Source organism: Oncorhynchus mykiss, chromosome 7 (assembly GCF_057628025.1).
Source record: "Oncorhynchus mykiss isolate SJ-2025 chromosome 7, ASM5762802v1, whole genome shotgun sequence".
NCBI classification, from domain to species: domain Eukaryota; kingdom Metazoa; phylum Chordata; class Actinopteri; order Salmoniformes; family Salmonidae; genus Oncorhynchus; species Oncorhynchus mykiss.
Window position 1 is genome coordinate 26816333 of NC_143028.1, and position 18305 is coordinate 26834637.

The following is an 18305-nucleotide window of genomic DNA, read 5'->3' on the forward strand; positions in this document are numbered from 1 at the left end:
CCTAAGACTCCTAGAGAGTCTTTGTTTACCCAATTCATATCCACCAAGTGGGACTACATGTACTTTGATTGTGATTTTAATGTATTCAAGTGTTTATATTAAAGTTATAACTGAAGTAAGGGACAGTGAAGGTCTGAGCCTACCATATATCCTCTTCTCGGTAACTGGTGGCAGTCAAAGTGTTCCTTCCTCAAGCACTGTTGTTGACAGAGAAAATCACAGTAATGGCCGACGGACCCCCTTCTTCACTGGACGGGGGAGAGAAAGCCAGCTCTCAGCAAACAAAGCCAAGCCGGGGGGAAAATAACCTTGTCAAACATTACAGCAGGCAGGGTATGACAGGCAAGCAAGCAAGTCCAAAGTGAAGGCAACATTTATTGATTTCAGCAATACATTTACATACATCTGTAAATTACCCATAGTACAGTACATTCCATAATCATCTAGTTTCAGTCAATGCGAACGCCAAGCAAAAAGGAAAATAAATAGGGATGAGAGGGAGAAGCAAGAGGTCTTACTGTGGAGGAAGGAGCTTCGAAAAATCCATACTCTCATGTAAAGCTTGGCTTAATTTAGCTCTCTTTGTATATCAGTCTTTGGGGTTTCGATGGCTCAGGTGTTTCTTTTGGGATGCAAATAGGCATCATTTTGTGAACATTACATTCCAAGGTTTCCTTAACTGTTTTGGAGAAAGCATGAGACCACAGCTGTTCATTGTGCATGCTTGCATGCTTAGCTAGTAGTAGTGGTGTGACCTTGAGTCAATTCACTGTATATTGATCATGGGCCAGTTTATAAAGTGGCACGTAATATTGTTTGCTGCCACTGCAGGCAGTCTATTAGATATGACTGATGATGCTGTACATTTCCATTTTTCCTCTGCTTCTCTATCTTTGACTTAGTCATAGGCATTTTAGCCGCTCTGCAAGTGGTCTGTGTCTTTAGATGTGACTTGTTATCAACACCAAGTAATCAATGTTTCACCAGAGACCAAAGCAGACAGACAGCGAGAAGGAGAGGCTGGAAAGAGTCTGTATCCAGTCAGCTGTGTTCTGTCTGTGGGCTGGGCTGTGGGGTGTCAGGCATTTCATTTTTTTATGAGCATGGCCTTATTTCTATTACAGCATATTGGATGACTGCCATTCATATTCCATTCACCTAGCTCAATGTAACATTGATAGGTTTAGGCTACTACATTATTTTGCACTATACCCATCATGAGGTTGCTACAACGAGTCTACAAATGAACGTTTTTAACATAGCTGCGCAGGTTGAGAGACAAATAGGAATAATCAAGGTGACAGACAGTGACACATTCAACACCTTCTTGCACGGTCTTGCCTGCATCTAGCCGATCCGGGGTGCTTAAGCATTAGTCCAAACCGTTGCAAAGCATTCCATTTAGCAACTAAAGCAAAAGTTTCTATTGGACAAATTCAGGTAGTTCCTTCCCCATTTTGTTTCATTTGCTTCCGTTTAAGCATCATTTTGCAATAGAATCAGCAGAATGAATACACCCCTGATCACCTGCAGACACAGTTCACTTTCATAGCAGCCACATACAGCATCATCAGTTTGCTCGTTGCATAATTCCTTCTCACATCTACATGCTCTCTTCCTCTCACCTTCAGTGCACAACACAACAGCTGTTTGTCACCAGGCACAAATAACTCTCCAAGCCAGACTTTCATTCCATGAGTGCTAACCGCTACACAGCCTACATCGTTGTTACCATATTAACGCTATAGTAAAAAAAATGGAACTAATGCATTAGTAAACCCACAACCCAGTCCATGTGTGCATCACGCAGTACAGTGTACAGAAAGCAGTTTAGCAGTTACACCGGCGTGCTCCGGTGTAAAAGATTAAAACCGAGCTTACCTTGACTTGGAAGAGTTGCCGTGTGGGAAAGCCTTAGCCAGCTAGCTAACATACATAGCATTCCTCTCTGTTTGTCAGGTTGTTGAGTAGGCAAAATTAGCTGCATTAGCTAAAAAAGTGAAAGGTAAACTAAAAAGGAAAGAAATACAAAGAAATATAGCTAGCTCTCTGTCTTTCTCTCTCTCTCTCTCTCTCTACTGGATCTTCTTAATTCTTAAAGAAATGAATTTGTTTGAAACTTGATCAACTATTGTCTTTTTCTATCTGTGAGTCAACTACTCATCACGCTTTACACACTGCATTGCTGACTAGTGCATTTGGAAAGTATTCAGACCCGTTGACTTTTTTCACATTTTGTTACGTTACAGCCTTATTCTAAAATTAATTAAATTGTTTTTTCCTCTCATCAATATACAGGTACACACAATACCCCATAATGACAAAGCAAAAGCAGCTTTTTAGAAATGTTTGCAAATGTATACAAAAATAAATAAAGATATATCACATTTACGTAAGTATTCAGAGCCTTTGTATTGAGACTCAAAATTGAGCTCAGGTGCATCCTGTTTCATTGATCATCCTTGAGTTATTTCTACAATTGATTGCAGTCCACTTGTGGTAAATTCAATTGATTGGACTCACCTGTCTATATAAGGTCCCACAGTTGACAGTGGATGTCAGAGCAAAAACCAAGCCATGAGGTCGAAGGAATTGTCCGTAGAGCTCTGAGACGGGATTGAAATGAAATCAATTTTAGATTAAGGCTGTAACGTAACAACATGTGGAAAAAGGGAAGGGGTCTGAATATTTTCTGAATGCATTCAGTACTAGATTAATTATGCGATCCTTTGATGTCAGTTCATACTGCAAGAGCTCTGATTGGTTGGAGGACCTCCTCCGGGAGTTGTCATAGTTACTGTGAAAGCCTATAGAAGAGGTTAAGAACGATGAGCCTCCTATGTTTTGTATTGAAGTCAAAGAACCCACAAGACAGAAAATAGCTGTCCTCTGGCTATACCATGGTGCTACCCTAGAAAGTGCTGTTGAGGCTACTGTAGTTAATTGGTGACGTGAATATTTTTAGTATAGTTTTATTTAAAAATTATAACTTTTTTAATTTAATGGAATTAAATTAATGGAATGCACTGAGTAGGATGGTCCTCCCCTTCCTCCTCTGAGGAGGCTCAACTGCTGCTGAAGTGAGGGCATCAGTTTCACAGGCAGTGGAGAACTTTCATAGGGCTGGAAGGAAGATCCCACTCTGGGACTAGCCCAACTCTGCTGTTTATCCACCACCAGCAGCAGATTAAGAATACTGTTACATTTGGGTGTGCTGAATGAAATCCATAGCTCATTGTGTATTGGCGTATACAAAATGATATTGATATGATATCCAGCAGCAGAGTAGATGCCTATGCTTCCAGTAGACATGAGTTGGTTGAGAATGCATCCACTACATCATTTACATTCTGTCATTCATATCTCTACATGCAGAACATGGCTATCACGTCTGTCAAAACCAGAGGAAGCGAAAGTTCTTCGTGTGCATTGGCTTATCAAAAATGCTATGTTTGAACATTTGTCAGCAAAAGACCTGTTCTTAGGGCCTCCCGGGTGGCGCAGTGGTTAAGGGCGCTGTACTGCAGCGCCAGCTGTGCCATCAGTGTCCCTGGGTTCGCGCCCAGGCTCTGTCGTAACTGGCCGCGACCGGCAGGTCAATGGGGCGATGCACAATTGGCCTAGCGTCGCCCGGGTTAGGGAGGGCTTGGTCGGTAGGGGTCATCGCGCACCAGCGACTCCTGTGGGCGCAGTGTGCGCTAACCAAGGTGGCCAGGTGCACACCAAGGTGGCCAGGTGCACAGTGTTTCCTCTGACGCATTGGTGCGGCTGGCTTCCGGATTGGATGCGTGCTGTGTTAAGAAGCAGTGCGGCTTGGTTGGGTTGTGTATCGGAGGACGCATGACTTTCAACCTTCGTCTCTCCCGAGCCCGTACGGGAGTTGTAGCGATGAGACAAGATAGTAGCTACTACAACAATTGGATACCACGAAAAGGGGTAAAATTCAAAAAAAATAAACTTGTTCTTGAGGATGGAACCTGGTTAAAGAAGGGCATTTTTGGTTCCTAGTAGGCTTTAGAGAATGATTCAATTCTACGGTTGGAATTTCATTGCAAATTATTTAAAATTTTCTCCAGACATATTCTTTAGAATGGATGTACATTTTAGGTAATTTCAAACGGAATTATCTTGTCCCGACTCAAAGAGTTGTCCAATATATTTTGTTATGGATGGTAATTATTGCTAATGGTCTGGAGCAGCGTTGTTGCGATAATGTTGCATTGCCGATAATTGAGCTTAATGCTCAAGCTTAATTGAGCTCAACACTAACCATTAGTCTGCACCTCAGGGAAGAACTGCACACTAAAATTCTGAAATTAATTCAAAAGCAATGGCCTTTATCAGAACAACTTCTGCAAAACAGGATGTTCATTTTGAGACATTGTAATTTTATCTAAGCTCCCATAGTATCTCTGAGCATCATATTGTACTCAATGTATTTTTTGCTTGAAAATAATATTTCTCAGTATGGCGTGTTACGAGCCCTGCACCCTCATAACCTGAGCCAAGCTTTTCTGCCTTTCTTCACAACAGAGCAATATTCACAACAGAACAACCTGCTCTCTGTGAGATACCCGGCAAGTGGTACCGGAGCGCCAAGTCTAGGTCCAAGAGGCTCTTTAACAGCTTCTACTCCCAAGCCATAAGACTGAACAATTGATCAAATGGCCTTCATTACTATTTACATTGACCCCCACCCCCCTCTATTTTTACACTGCTGCTACTCGCTGCTTATTATCTATGCATAGTACTTTAATCCTTCGTACATGTACGAATTACCTTGACTAACCTGTACCTCTGCACATTGACTCAGTACTTGTACCCCCCCTGTATATAGCCTCATTATAGTTATTTTATTGTGCTACTTTTTATTACATTTTTACTTTAATTTATTTAGTAAAAACTATATTTATTGAACTGCATTGTTGGTTAAGGGCGTGTAAGTAAGCATCTTATGGTAAGGTCTACCTGTTGTATTCGGGGGCATGTGACAAATACAATTTGATTTGAAGAAAGAACAGACATTTCCTGAAAGGTCATTGACTCTGTCTAACATGCCAATGTGTATGTGTGTAAGTCCTGTATTTCTCACTTACCCATGATCACATGGAGCCAGGATCAGTGCTCATGCATCTGTGAGCCATGATAATGAAGTCATGAAAAGTACATGTTCTCAAGCAACAAAAACTTCCCTCTGAGGTCAATAAATGAAATGATTAGCATGAATATATTGTAATCTAAGTTACAGGCAAGAAGACACATTGTGAATACATTTCCTGGTTGACTAAATGCATATTTGACCTTCAAACCCCAAGCATTAGCCGCTCGATATGTCAGAAGCTTTTGATAGGATTGAGTCTGTTTATTGGTAATATTTACAACATAATATATCCTCAGGGCTGCCACTTTAAGATATGTTCTTGTTTTAGAGACAAAACAAACTAATAATGAATTAGGTATGGTCTGAATAGGCTGTAGAGGGCACACTTTGGGTAGGATTAAGTGGACCTCTACCATCTCCACTGTAAAGTCAGTACCTGCTCCCTGTCCTATGGCTAAGCGTCTCTCCTTACCCACCTCCATGTAAGCAGATGCTAAAACAACGTAACCACATTACATGCCGGTGTACATCTCCATCTCCCATCAGTAATAATTATGGAGAAATGGAGCGATGGGAAATGGAGATGTGTGAGTAATGAGCAGAAATGTAAACACAGCCCAGATAGAACATTACCACGAAACAACATTAATTAGAGTGATGAGACTGTGCTCCGGTTGCCAATCAGAACATGCTCCATGGCTAAACGCACTGAGTATACAAAACATTGCTGTTTCCATGACATAGACTGGCCAGGTGAATCCAGGTGAAGGCTATGATCCCTTATCGATGTCACTTGTTAAATCCACTTCAATCAGTGTAGATGAAGGGGGGGAGACAGGTTAAACAAAGGTTGTTAAACCTTGAAACAATTGAGACATGGATTGTGTATGTGTGCCATTCAGAGGGTGAATGGGTATAACAAAATATTTAAGTGCCTTTGAATGGGGTATGGGTGCAAATGCCAGTCACAAGGGTTGGGGCCAGAACTGCAATGCTGCTAGGTTTTTCACACTCAACAGTTTCCCATGTGTATCAAGAATGGTCCACCACCCAAATGACATCCAGTCAACTTGACACAACTGTGGGAAGTATTGGAGTCAACATGGGCCAGCATCCCTGTGAAACGCTTTCGACACCTTGTAGTGCCCATGCCCTGATGAATTGAGGCTGTTATGAGGGTAATAGGGAGTGCAACTCAATATTAGGAAGGTGTAATTCATGTTTTGTATATTCAGTGTATGTAGTTGCTTCAAGTTGTGTATTTACAGTATTTTATGTATTACATTGTCATCAACTACAATTTGAATGTAAGTCCATTATAGCCTAGTTTGTTAAATAGCCTGCCCTATATTTGCTAAATATGTTGAACATGTTTACAGTCCACATTATTCTAATTGCATTACTTTAATATTGAAATACTGTACATTGTTAAACGTAGGCTATAGCATTCACATTGATAAAGTGACTTCTGAAAGTATTCATTCTCCTTGATTTATTACACATTGTGTTACAACCTGTTACACACAATACCCCATAATGACAAAGTGAAAATATGTTTTTAGAAAATTCAAATACAGAATTATATAATTTACATAAGTATTCACACCTCTGAGTCAGTACTTTGTAGAAGCACCTTTGGCGGCGATTAGAGCTTTGAGTGGTCTTGGGTATGCATTGGGACACCAAATAAGATTTTGTTCTTAACTGATTTGCCTAGCTAAATAAAATGAAATCAAATTTAAAAAAATGTGTCTATCAGCTTTCCACATCTGGATTTGGGGATTTTCTCCCATTCTTTCTTTCAGATTTTCTCAAGCTCAATTAGATGAGGAGCGGCCGTGAACAGCAATCTTCAAGTCTTCCCACAATTTCCTTTGATCATCCTTGAGATGTCACTGAAACTTGATTGGAGTCCACCTGTGGTTAATTCAATTGTTTGGACATGATTTAGAAAGAAACACACCTGTCTCTTTAAGGTCCCACAAATGAGAGTGCATGTCAGAGCAGAAACTATACCATGAAGTCCAAGTAATTGTTCTTAGATTTTCAAGATAACATTGTGATAAGGCATATATCTGGGGAAGGGTATAAAACCAATACTCCTAGAAAGTTGAAAGTTTCAAAAAGCCCAGTGGTCTCCATCATTGGGAAATAGAAAACATATGGAACTACTCGGACACTGCCTAGAGCTGGCCTTATGACCAAACTGAGCAAACGGGCAAGAAGAACCTTGGTCAGGGAGGTGACCAAGAACCCAATGACCGCTCTGACAGAACTACAGAGTTCCTTGACTGAGATGTGAACCTGCCAGAAGGACAACAGTCTCTACAGTACTTCACCAATCTGGGCTTTATGAGAGAGTGGACAGAAGGAAGTCGCTCCTTAGAAAAAGACACATGACAGTACGCCTGGATTCTGACTCTGAGCGCATAAGGCAAAATATTATGTGGTCTAATGAGACAAAAAAGTAACTCTTTGGACTGAATGCAAAGCGCTATGTCTGGAGAAAACCAGGCACAGCTCATCACACATCCAAATCCATCCCTACAGTGAAGCATGGTTATGGCAGCATCATGCTGTGGGGACTGGAATATTAGTAAGGATAAAGGGAACAATGAATGGGGCCAAATCAAATACAGGCAAATCCTTGATGAGAACCTGCTTCAGAGTGCACACGACCTTAGACTGGTGGCAAATATTTACGTTCCAACAGGACAATGACCCCAAGCATACAGCCAAAGCAACGCTGGAATGGCTTCAGAACAATAATGTGAAATTCTTTGAGTGGCTCAGCCAAAGCCCAGACTTGAATCCCATTGAAAATCACTGGAAACACTTACAGATTGCTGTTCATCGCCACCATCTAACTTAACAGAGCTTGAGAAACTCTACAAGGACGAATGGGAGAAAATCCCCAAATCCAGATGTGCAAAGCTGATACAGACATACCCAAGACACCTCAAAGCTCTAATCGCCGCCAAAGGTGCATCTACAAAGTATTGACTAAGGGGTGTGAATACTAATGGAAATTAGATGTTTCCATATTTAATTTTCAATTAATTTGCTAACATTTATAAAAACAGGTTTCTTTGTATTGGGCTACTGTGTGTAGCTGGGTGAGAAAAACAATCTATGTAATAATTCTGAATTCAGTATGTAACAACACAAAATGTGGAATAAGTCAAGGGGTGACTACACTTTCTGAGGGTTCTGTGTAAGGGCTGGGCCTATACTGTAAATTGCAGTCTGGATGTGCCAAATGTAGTCCATAAGCAATATTAAATTCACTACGCTATTGATAAGGCTTAAAAATACTGTAGAATTCTAATCAAATTCTAATAAAAACAAAACAACTTATTTTAAATAGGCTATAAATACATTTACAGGCACCATCATTTCTCCATTTCGACTATGGAGGGTTTTTACGAACATCCAAACTTTTCACAGGAGCTGGAAAAAGATCCAGACAATGGAAGGTTATGTGACTGACCGTCTCAATTCACATTTGAAATTGTGTTTTTTACATTGGATAAAAGTAGAGACTGTAGTGTATGAAATGTTATAACATACTACAGTTGAGGAACAATGGGAAAGTAATTCTGCTTTGAAAGTTGGCCCTTGAATGTTTTGGTAAACCTATTGGCGAGCTCTCCTTTGTCTACACCCAATTCAGCATCATTTGCTCCCTCTTAAAAGCCTTAACCCCACCCATCTATTTAAGGATTCACATGTGAGGCCATGCAGTAAACAACCAAAGATTTCAAGACTAAAGGCTAGTTTATACTACGGGTGTATTTGTAAATTCAATCTGGAGAGCCAGAGTGCTCTCAGAGTGTGCTCTGGACATTCGTAAACTAAGAGCGTTGTCAGATTGTCTGTTTGTAAATTCAGAGCGTTCAGAGAGCACACTGGACGCTCTGGCTGAGGAGTAGGTTTGATACAAGCGTTCTGACCTAAAAACAGCACTCAAGTTAATTGGCTAACGTTGGCTAGCTGTCAGACACAAATGAGAGAACAACTCACTCTGACCATTTTACTCACCCTAGCAGAGGTAGTTAGGCTGTAACTGTGCAAGTTTCTCTGCGCTCTGGCACACTTAGACGAGAGTGCTCTGAAATTGGAGTAGATAGCCTGATCGAATTTACCAGCTATGTCTACCGACAGTTGCTGCAGTGACATCATGAGCATTCGATTGAAATGGTTATTTTCATAGTGAAGTCTTTTGTTTAGACATGTAGCTAGCTAAACAATGAACCATAATCCCAACTCATAATGATACTATCCTGCATGAATCTGCAGGTAACTAACCAACCAGATTCAATGTTAGCTAGCTAACTTTAGGTTATAACTAGCAATGCAAATGGCTCAGAGATCTGAATAATATTATGACACAGATCATGCACGTAACATTAGCTAGTGAGTCAGCCAGTTTATGTTAGCTAGCTACCAAACAGTACACTTTAACTTGAAATGAAAATGACTTTCTGACTGAATTACCTGCATACATGGAGGACACTTCTCCCGCTCTGTCACTGATGCCATGGTTGCCTTTGAAGATGTAATCCGGTGCCAGGTGTTTTATACAACAGCCTTCTGTGTGTTCTCTTTTTGAATCCATCTGCATATTTGCAATCAAACCACAGAATTGTTTTCCATCTCCTTCGCTATCATACTCTAATTCCACCGGGAATTCCACTGATTTCAAAACTTGGTCTTCCAGAATGTGGAGAGCAACACTTTCGCAGTTCTACTACATGATATTTTTCCAAAAAGTTGTTTAGTAAGCATTACCTACACATACTGACCAGCTCATGTTATAGACAGAAGTGTGCTATATGGCAGACCAATCCGAACAATCCAATCTCTCGGCATGTTCAGTCCATCCATTATCAAAGCCAATCATGGCTAGTGGGAAAGTTCCTGCCTTTTTCCGTGGCTAAACCAACTAGGCTTGAAATTTAACAATTTATTTGTATTTACAGATTGAATACAAGTTTGTTATTAAGGCACATGAAGGTTTACATGTTCCAGAAGGCATTTCTGTCGAAAAACAATTTTGATTTAAAAAAATGTTTACGTTCAAATGGCACTCCTGTGAAGTATTGACGCGCTACATGCTTAGTTTCCTTAAATGAGTCACATATGCACATCCAAAAGTTTCACAGGCGCTGGATAAAGATCCAATATAAAGAGAAAGGGGGAATATCCACTTACTATTATACTGCTTGCAAAATGTAATGCTTAATAAACATAATGGAACCATCTTACAGATCACATTAGCACTTCTCCAGAAATAGCTGAATAAATTGCATTGCATTCAACCCATGTACGTTCTCGTCATAAACTCTTGGACGGTGAATATTTATAATAAGTTTGGTTTTTTTAATCAAATGAAATGAAAAATAATGAAACTGTTTTTTAAACCAGCAACAATATAGATAGGACCAGGTCAGCAGCATGATATCATAAATCACATCTCTCGTTTCATTGTACTGTTGGCACAGTGCACACACAGGCCTAAATGTAGGCTTAAATGGAAGGAGTATGAAACGAGTCACATTTGAATGAAAGAAAACAGATTTAATTGAAACTACCAAATGTCAGTCTTTAACAATATACATATTTTATACAATATTCTGCCCATATTTATATTTTTGGAGGAGTTGTATAAACTGATTGTGTAGGTACAGTATGCTACAGGCCTACATAGGCTACTGTAAAATCGAAACACCCTAACATGTCGTTATTTAGCAAAAATATCAGCAAAACATCATAAATAATAAAGACCAGGATCAGCACCTTTTCATCAATAAAAGGTCATGCATAATCTCAAAATGCAGTGGTCAAAGGATGTAGTATCTGTGCTCAAAGATGCCCTCTGGTGGTTAAATTGATCATTAAGGGCAAGTACTGTAAAGCGCTGAACCCTACCACAGCATACCACCCTATACTGCAACTTTTAAATGAGGAACCACTGTATGTGCAAGGCAGATTCTCTCAAAAATCTGCTGTTGATTTGACAATATAGGATGACTGAATCGTTTGGAGAAGTGTGTCTTTGGTAATCGGACAAGGGGTGCTCTTTGATAATGGGGATGGATAGCCTACTTAAACAAGCAAAATACAGGTACTGTATGTTAATTGTGAATAATGAAAAAGAGTGAGGGCAAAGCACTCTCAGTACACCATTAAAACCCTTTATTCATAGGCCTCTTTTGACTAATGGCCAGGATAAAAAGACGCACATATGCGATGCTGCTAAACCAGCCTTGATCAAGGGGAGGGTAGGATATGCTTGGTGTTTAATAGTTTTGTATGTTTCTTTTGGGATGGCAGGTAGCCTAGTGGTTAGAGCGTTGGGGCATTAACTGAAAGGTTGCTAGATTGAATCCCCGAGCTGACAAGGTCAAAATCTGTCTTTCTGCCCCTGAACTAGGCCGTCATTATAAATAAGAATGTGTTCTTAACTGACTTGCCTAGTTAAATAAAGGTTAAAATAATAAAATAAAAAAAATCATAATGAGATTCACCCGTACAAAAGGCACATCTCTCCTTCCATGGGCAATGTGCGCCATGACTGAATAGGCTGCACTTCCACTCTCAAAATCCAAGCTATTATCAACTGCATTACTTTTAAGACCTGCTTTTTGTGGGTCTTAAAACTTACCAAAAGCGCTGCCTGAAATTATCACTTTTGCGATTGTTTTTAAGGACACACCTCAATCATTGCCACCCCTTCCACCTCGCAAGCAAGCTGATGTTAGACAGGTAAATTGCCGAATCTGGCATTAGGGCTGGAAAATGCCAGTGTGCCAGTTTTGACACAACGAAATTGAAAACTAACGTGAATTTGACACTTGCGCCTCCTTAGAGCCAGTCGAAAATAGAGCTAAGTGTGTAATTAAGATGCAAATATCCACATTAATAAAACACGGGTGATTTTAGCCTACCACATTTGCAATGGTACTTTAGGTATTTCATGCTTGTAATATGGAGAATTTCTCTGCCACTCATCTCCTGATTCCTCTTCTTAATGGACTCATTAGAAGCAATGTACTACTTCAAACTCACCAATCCTAATCTTAGGAAGACTCAATTACAAGAATGTATTTCAAGTAGTAAAGCAAAGTGTCCCTTGGATTATCCATTTAACTTTGAATATCATCATTAATGACTGAGTAGCAGCGAGATAAAGGAAGGCTGTTGTCTGGAAACAGGGTCTGTGGAGAGTCAACTGTAAGAGTTTGAAGATCTCATGCTTTTAAAGTTTTTCAAGACCTGCAGAGAGCTAGAGAGGTCTCCACTGAAAGAAATCAAATCAAATCAAATTGTATTGGTCACATTAACCTGTTGAGCAGATGTTATTGTGGGTGTAGCGAAATGCTTGTGCTTCTAGCTCCGACGATGCAGTAATATGTAACAATTACGCAACATATACCCAATACACACAAATCTAAGTAAAGGAATGGATTTAAGAATATATAAATATATGTATGAGCAATGTCAGAGTGGCATAGAATAAGATACAGTAGAATAGTATAGGATAGAGTACATACAGTGCCTTGCGAAAGTATTCGGCCCCCTTGAACTTTGCGACCTTTTGCCACATTTCAGGCTTCAAACATAAAGATATAAAACTGTATTTTTTTGTGAAGAATCAACAACAAGTGGGACACAATCATGAAGTGGAACGACATTTATTGGATATTTCAAACTTTTTTAACAAATCAAAAACTGAAAAATTGGGCGTGCAAAATTATTCAGCCCCCTTAAGTTAATACTTTGTAGCGCCACCTTTTGCTGCGATTACAGCTGTAAGTCGCTTGGGGTATGTCTCTATCAGTTTTGCACATCGAGAGACTGAAATTCTTTCCCATTCCTCCTTGCAAAACAGCTCGAGCTCAGTGAGGTTGGATGGAGAGCAGTAGATTTTGCTTTATGTTTTGGATCATTGTCTTGTTGGAAGACAAATCTCTGTCCCAGTCTCAGGTCTTTTGGAGACTCCATCAGGTTTTCTTCCAGAATGGTCCTGTATTTTGCTCCATCCATCTTCCCATCAATTTTAACCATCTTCCCTGTCCCTGCTGAAAAAAAGCAGGCCCAAACCATGATGCTGCCACCACCATGTTTGACAGTGGGGATGGTGTGTTCAGCTGTGTTGCTTTTACGACAAACATAACGTCTTGCATTGTTGCCAAAAAGTTCAATTTTGGTTTCATCTGAGCAGAGCACCTTCTTCCACATGTTTGGTATGTCTCCCAGGTGGCTTGTGGCAAACTTTAAACAACACTTTTTATGGATATCTTTAAGAAATGGCTTTCTTCTTGCCACTCTTCCATAAAGGCCAGATTTGTGCAATATTCGACTGATTGTTGTCCTATGGACAGAGTCTCCCACCTCAGCTGTAGATCTCTGCAGTTCATCCAGAGTGATCATGGGCCTCTTGGCTGCATCTCTGATCAGTCTTCTCCTTGTATGAGCTGAAAGTTTAGAGGGACGGCCAGGTCTTGGTAGATTTGCAGTGGTCTGATACTCCTTCCATTTCAATATTATCGCTTGCACAGTGCTCCTTGGGATGTTTAAAGCTTGGGAAATCTTTTTGTATCCAAATCCGGCTTTAAACTTCTTCACAACAGTATCTCGGACCTGCCTGGTGTGTTCGTGGTTCTTCTTGATGCTCTCTGCGCTTTTGACGGACCTCTGAGACAATCACAGCGCAGGTGCATTTATACGGAGACTTGATTACACACAGGTGGATTGTATTTATCATCATTAGTCATTTAGGTCAACATTGGATCATTCAGAGATCCTAACTGAACTTCTGGAGAGAGTTTGCCTCACTGAAAGTAAAGGGGCTGAATAATTTTGCACGCCCAATTTTTCAGTTTTTGATTTGTTAAAAAAGTTTGAAATATCCAATAAATGTCATTCCACTTCATGATTGTGTCCCACTTGTTGTTGATTCTTCACAAAAAAATACAGTTTTATATCTTTATGTTTGAAGCCTGAAATGTGGCAAAAGGTCGCAAAGTTCAAGGGGGCCGAATACTTTCGCAAGGCACTGTACATATGAGATGGGTATTGCAAGATATGTAGACAGTGACTAGTGTTCCATTTATTAAACTGGCCAGTGATTTTAAGCCTGTATATACTGTAGGCAGCAGCCTCTATGTGCTTCTGGATCATAGCGGGGTGAACAGGCAGTGGCTTGGATGGTTGTTGTCCTTGATGATCTTTTTGGCCTTCCTGTGACATCGGGTGCTGTAGGTGTCCTGGAGGGCAGGTAGTTTGCCACCGGTGATGCGTTGGGCAGACCCCACCACCCTCTGGTGAGCCCTGTGGTTGCGGGCAGGGCCTCGAGCCTAATGATGAGCTTGTAGGGTACTATGGTGTTGAATGCTGAGCTTTAGTCAATGAACAGCATTCTTACATATTTATTCCTCTTGTCCAGATGGGACAGGGCAGTATGCAGTGTGATGGCGATTGCAAAATATGTGGATCTATTGGGGCGGTAAGCAAATTGAAGTGGGTCTAGGGTAACAGGTAAGGTAGAGGTGAAATGATCCTTGACTAGTCTCTCAAGGCACTTTATGATGACAGGAGTGCTACGGGGCAATAGTAATTTAGTTCAATTAACTTTGCTTTCTTGGGTACAGGAACAATGGTGGCCATCTTGAAGCAGACTAGGATACGGAGAGATTGAATATGTTCGTAAACACACCAGCCAGCTGGTCTGTGCATGCTCTAAGGATGCGGCTAGGGATGCCGTCTGGGTCGGCAGCCTTGCGAGGGTTAACACGCTGAAATGTCTTACTCACATCGTCCACAGAGAAGGAGAGGCCACTGTCATTGGTATCGGGCCGCATCGGTGGCATTGTGTTATCCTCAAAGCAGGCAAAGAAGGTGTTTGGCTTGTCCGGAAGCAAGACGTCGGTGTCCGCGACGTGGCTGGTTTTTCTTGTGTAGTCGGTGATTGTCTGTAGACCCTGCCACATCGTGTCTGTGCCGTTGAACAGTGTATTCGTCAATATTATTCTCGGAAGCTACCCGGAACATATCCCAGTCCGCGTGATCAAAACAATCTTGAAGCGTGGATTCTGATTGGTCAGACCAGCGTTGAATAGTCCTTAGCACGTGTACTTCCTATTTGAGTTTCTGCCCATACGATGGGAGAAGCAAAATGGAGTTGTGGTCAGATTTGCCCAAAAGGAGGGCAGGGGAGGACCTTCCAGGCATCCCAGAAGTTGGAGTAACAGTTGTCGAGTGTTTTAGCACCGCGAGTACTACAGTCAATATGTTTGGGAGAACAACATTTCATGAAAACAAGAGATTTCATTATATTAAAATGAGTTCCATTGCATCCTTCTTACACAGACTGACCGCTATGTGGTTCAATGCTAACCCAAATATCACAGAGTAAGTGGATACTGAGTTTGTTCTCCTTGTTCCACAGACAGCAGCCATAGTGAGTTGGCTCAGCCATCGTTGACCATCCAGACGTACCCATACGGGGGCTGTGAGTCAGTAGAGATGTCCTACCAAGCAGGCCAGTTCCAGCCAGCCATCCGTGTAGCCGACCTCCTCCAGCACATCACCCAGATGAAGTGTGGCCAGGGCTACGGCTTCAAGGAAGAGTATGAGGTAAGAATGGTTAGTACGGTTTTATCAACATTGCAGAGAATTCTAAGTGTGGTTTTTGACATTAGGCTGCGTCAATGTGGCCAGGAACTGTCCAATATCGTCAGTTTGCACTTTTACAAGACGTTTTACACTTAGACCAGACATAATCCAGTTGCATTTCTGTCTTTCTGTCTTTAAGCAATCCTATTGTTGTTTGTGATCTGTTTGAGTTGATTTGATTCCTTGCCCCATATGCATTACCATTAGCTCACATCTCTGTTTGAATTATATGATGACATCTAATTTGCACTTTCCCTCTTTAGAATAAGGGAAACACATCAAATATTTATTGAAAATCACATTTAAAAACATCATTAGTATTCTCTGAAATATTAAACGGACTTCCACCCAATCCTATTGATCAATGCACGACTCGTCTTAGAATATGATTTTTTATTACTCGGCATTGCATCTTAAGTCCAGTAAAGTATTTAAATTTGGTGGCACAAAAGTGACACATAAGTTAAGTTATGTGGCATAATACAATTAAATATGCCCACAGTCATATTCCTAATGCCTAATCACTCCTCCAATTAGTTTTATTTTTCTCCTGAGAGTGAAAAGCATGGAACTATCAATATTACTGCAGATATACCTATTTACCTATACATAGCTGGTTCAGCCTTTTTTTTAAGTACGATGAGTTGCGCTGGATAAGAGTGCCTGCTAAATGACTCAGATGTGAATGTAAAAATAACTCTAGCAGAGATGGGACCAAGTCACAAAAACGTCTCATGTCACAAGGTCCAAGTCTCCAAGTCGAGTCCCAAAAAGATTGGGTCAAGTCTTGAGTCAAGCCCAAGTCGTGCATTCTACAGTGGAGGTCAACCGATTATGATTTTTCAACGCCGATACCGCTACCGATTATTGGAGGACCAAAAAAGCCGATACCGATTAATCGGCCAATTTAAAAAAAAAATGTATTTGTAATAATGACAATTACAACAATACTGAATGAACACTTATTTTAACTTAATATAATGTATATCAATAAAATCAATTTAGCCTCAAGTAAATAATTAAACATGTTCAATTTGGTTTAAATAATGCAAAAACAAATTGTTGGAGAAGAAAGTAAAAGTGCAATATGTGCTATGTAAGAAAGCTAACATTTCAGTTCCTTGCTCAGGAATGAGAACATATGAAAGCTGGTGGTTCCTTTTAACATGAGTCTTCAATATTCCCTGGTAAGAAGTTTTAGGTTGTAGTTATTATAGGAATTATAGGACTATTTCCCTCTATACCATTTGTATTTCATTAACCTTTGACTATTGGATGTTCTTATAGCCACTTTAGTATTTCCAGTGTAACAGTATAGCTTCCGTCCCTCTCCTCGCTCCTCCCTGGGCTCGAACCAGCAACACAATGACAACAGCCACAATCGAAGCAGCGTTACCCATGCAGAGCAAGGGAAACAACCACCCCAAGGCTCAGAGCGAGTGAAGTTTTAAAAACTATTAGCGCACGCTAACTAGCTAGCCATTTCACTTCAGTTACACCAGCCTCATCTCGGGAGTTGATAGGCTTGAAGTCATAAACAAGCCTCATCTCGGGAGTTGATAGGCTTGAAGTCATTAACAGCGCAATGCTTGACGCACAATGAAGAGCTGCTGGCAAAACGCACGAAAGTGCTGTTTGAATTAATGTTTACGCGTCTGCTTCTGCCTACCACCGCTCAGTCAGATACTTAGATACTTGTATGCTTGTATGCTCAGTCAGATTATATGCAACGCAGGACACGCTAGATAATATCTAGTAATATCGGCGCCCAAAAATACCGAACGTTATGAAAACTTGAAATCGGCCCTTAATTAATTGGCCATTCCGATTAATCGGTCGACCTCTATTCCACAGTAAGAGCAAGTCAAGTTAAGTCGAGTCAAAATCTTTTTCAAGTTTCAAGTCAAGTAAAATAAACCTATACATGCAATGACTTTTTCAACTACTACTAACCTTTGTCTATTTATTGAGGCTACAAGACAGCCCTTTTCATTATTTTCTCTACAACACAAAAAAATGTAATAATTAATGTTGACAACAAATTCCAAATGCAACTAAATTATACATTTGAAGCAATTATGACATGCTAAAAGACCAATAGGCATATGCTAGTAATCATTGCTTGATGCCCCATTGCTGGTGATCTTGCAAAGTAAATGGTTAATTTACTTGATCACCCAAAAGTTGTTTTTTTATATTAATTTATGGCAATCATCTCTCACTCCAATTTGATGTTTGTGCTGCACCCGATCCTATAGCTGTACAGCAAATCAGCAATCTGCTCGCCAGCTCACTGGTTTTCAAACTTTTTTTGAGACCCCCAAAAAGGAATGTTTCAAAGCTTGCGACCCCCACACACGCACATGCGCACAATCACTGCGCAAATGTCATTACAGCCATAAACAGTGATGCACAAGATACATAAATAAACTTTGTTTTACTCCTGCATTTTGATCTGAAAGTGATTCATGTTAGCCGTCGATATCGAGTAGGGATATCATGTCGCATTACCACTCCTCTGGAT

General features: G+C 40.5%; 1 protein-coding gene across 12 annotated transcripts in view; it reads left to right on the forward strand.

Moving 5' to 3' along the window:
• Positions 1-18305, forward strand: part of LOC110527653 (receptor-type tyrosine-protein phosphatase T) — a 522557-nt gene that overhangs the window by 401791 nt on the left and 102461 nt on the right. For 7 of the 12 annotated variants that reach the window (XM_090240593.1, XM_090240592.1, XM_036983141.2 and 4 more), the window contains one exon: positions 15555-15742. In XM_090240593.1, the coding sequence (XP_090096719.1) occupies positions 15555-15742 (188 nt within the window). Of the gene's footprint in view, positions 1-15554; positions 15752-18305 lie in introns of all 12 variants that reach the window. The other 5 variants (XM_090240585.1, XM_090240586.1, XM_090240587.1 and 2 more) reach the window with 1 other exon arrangement.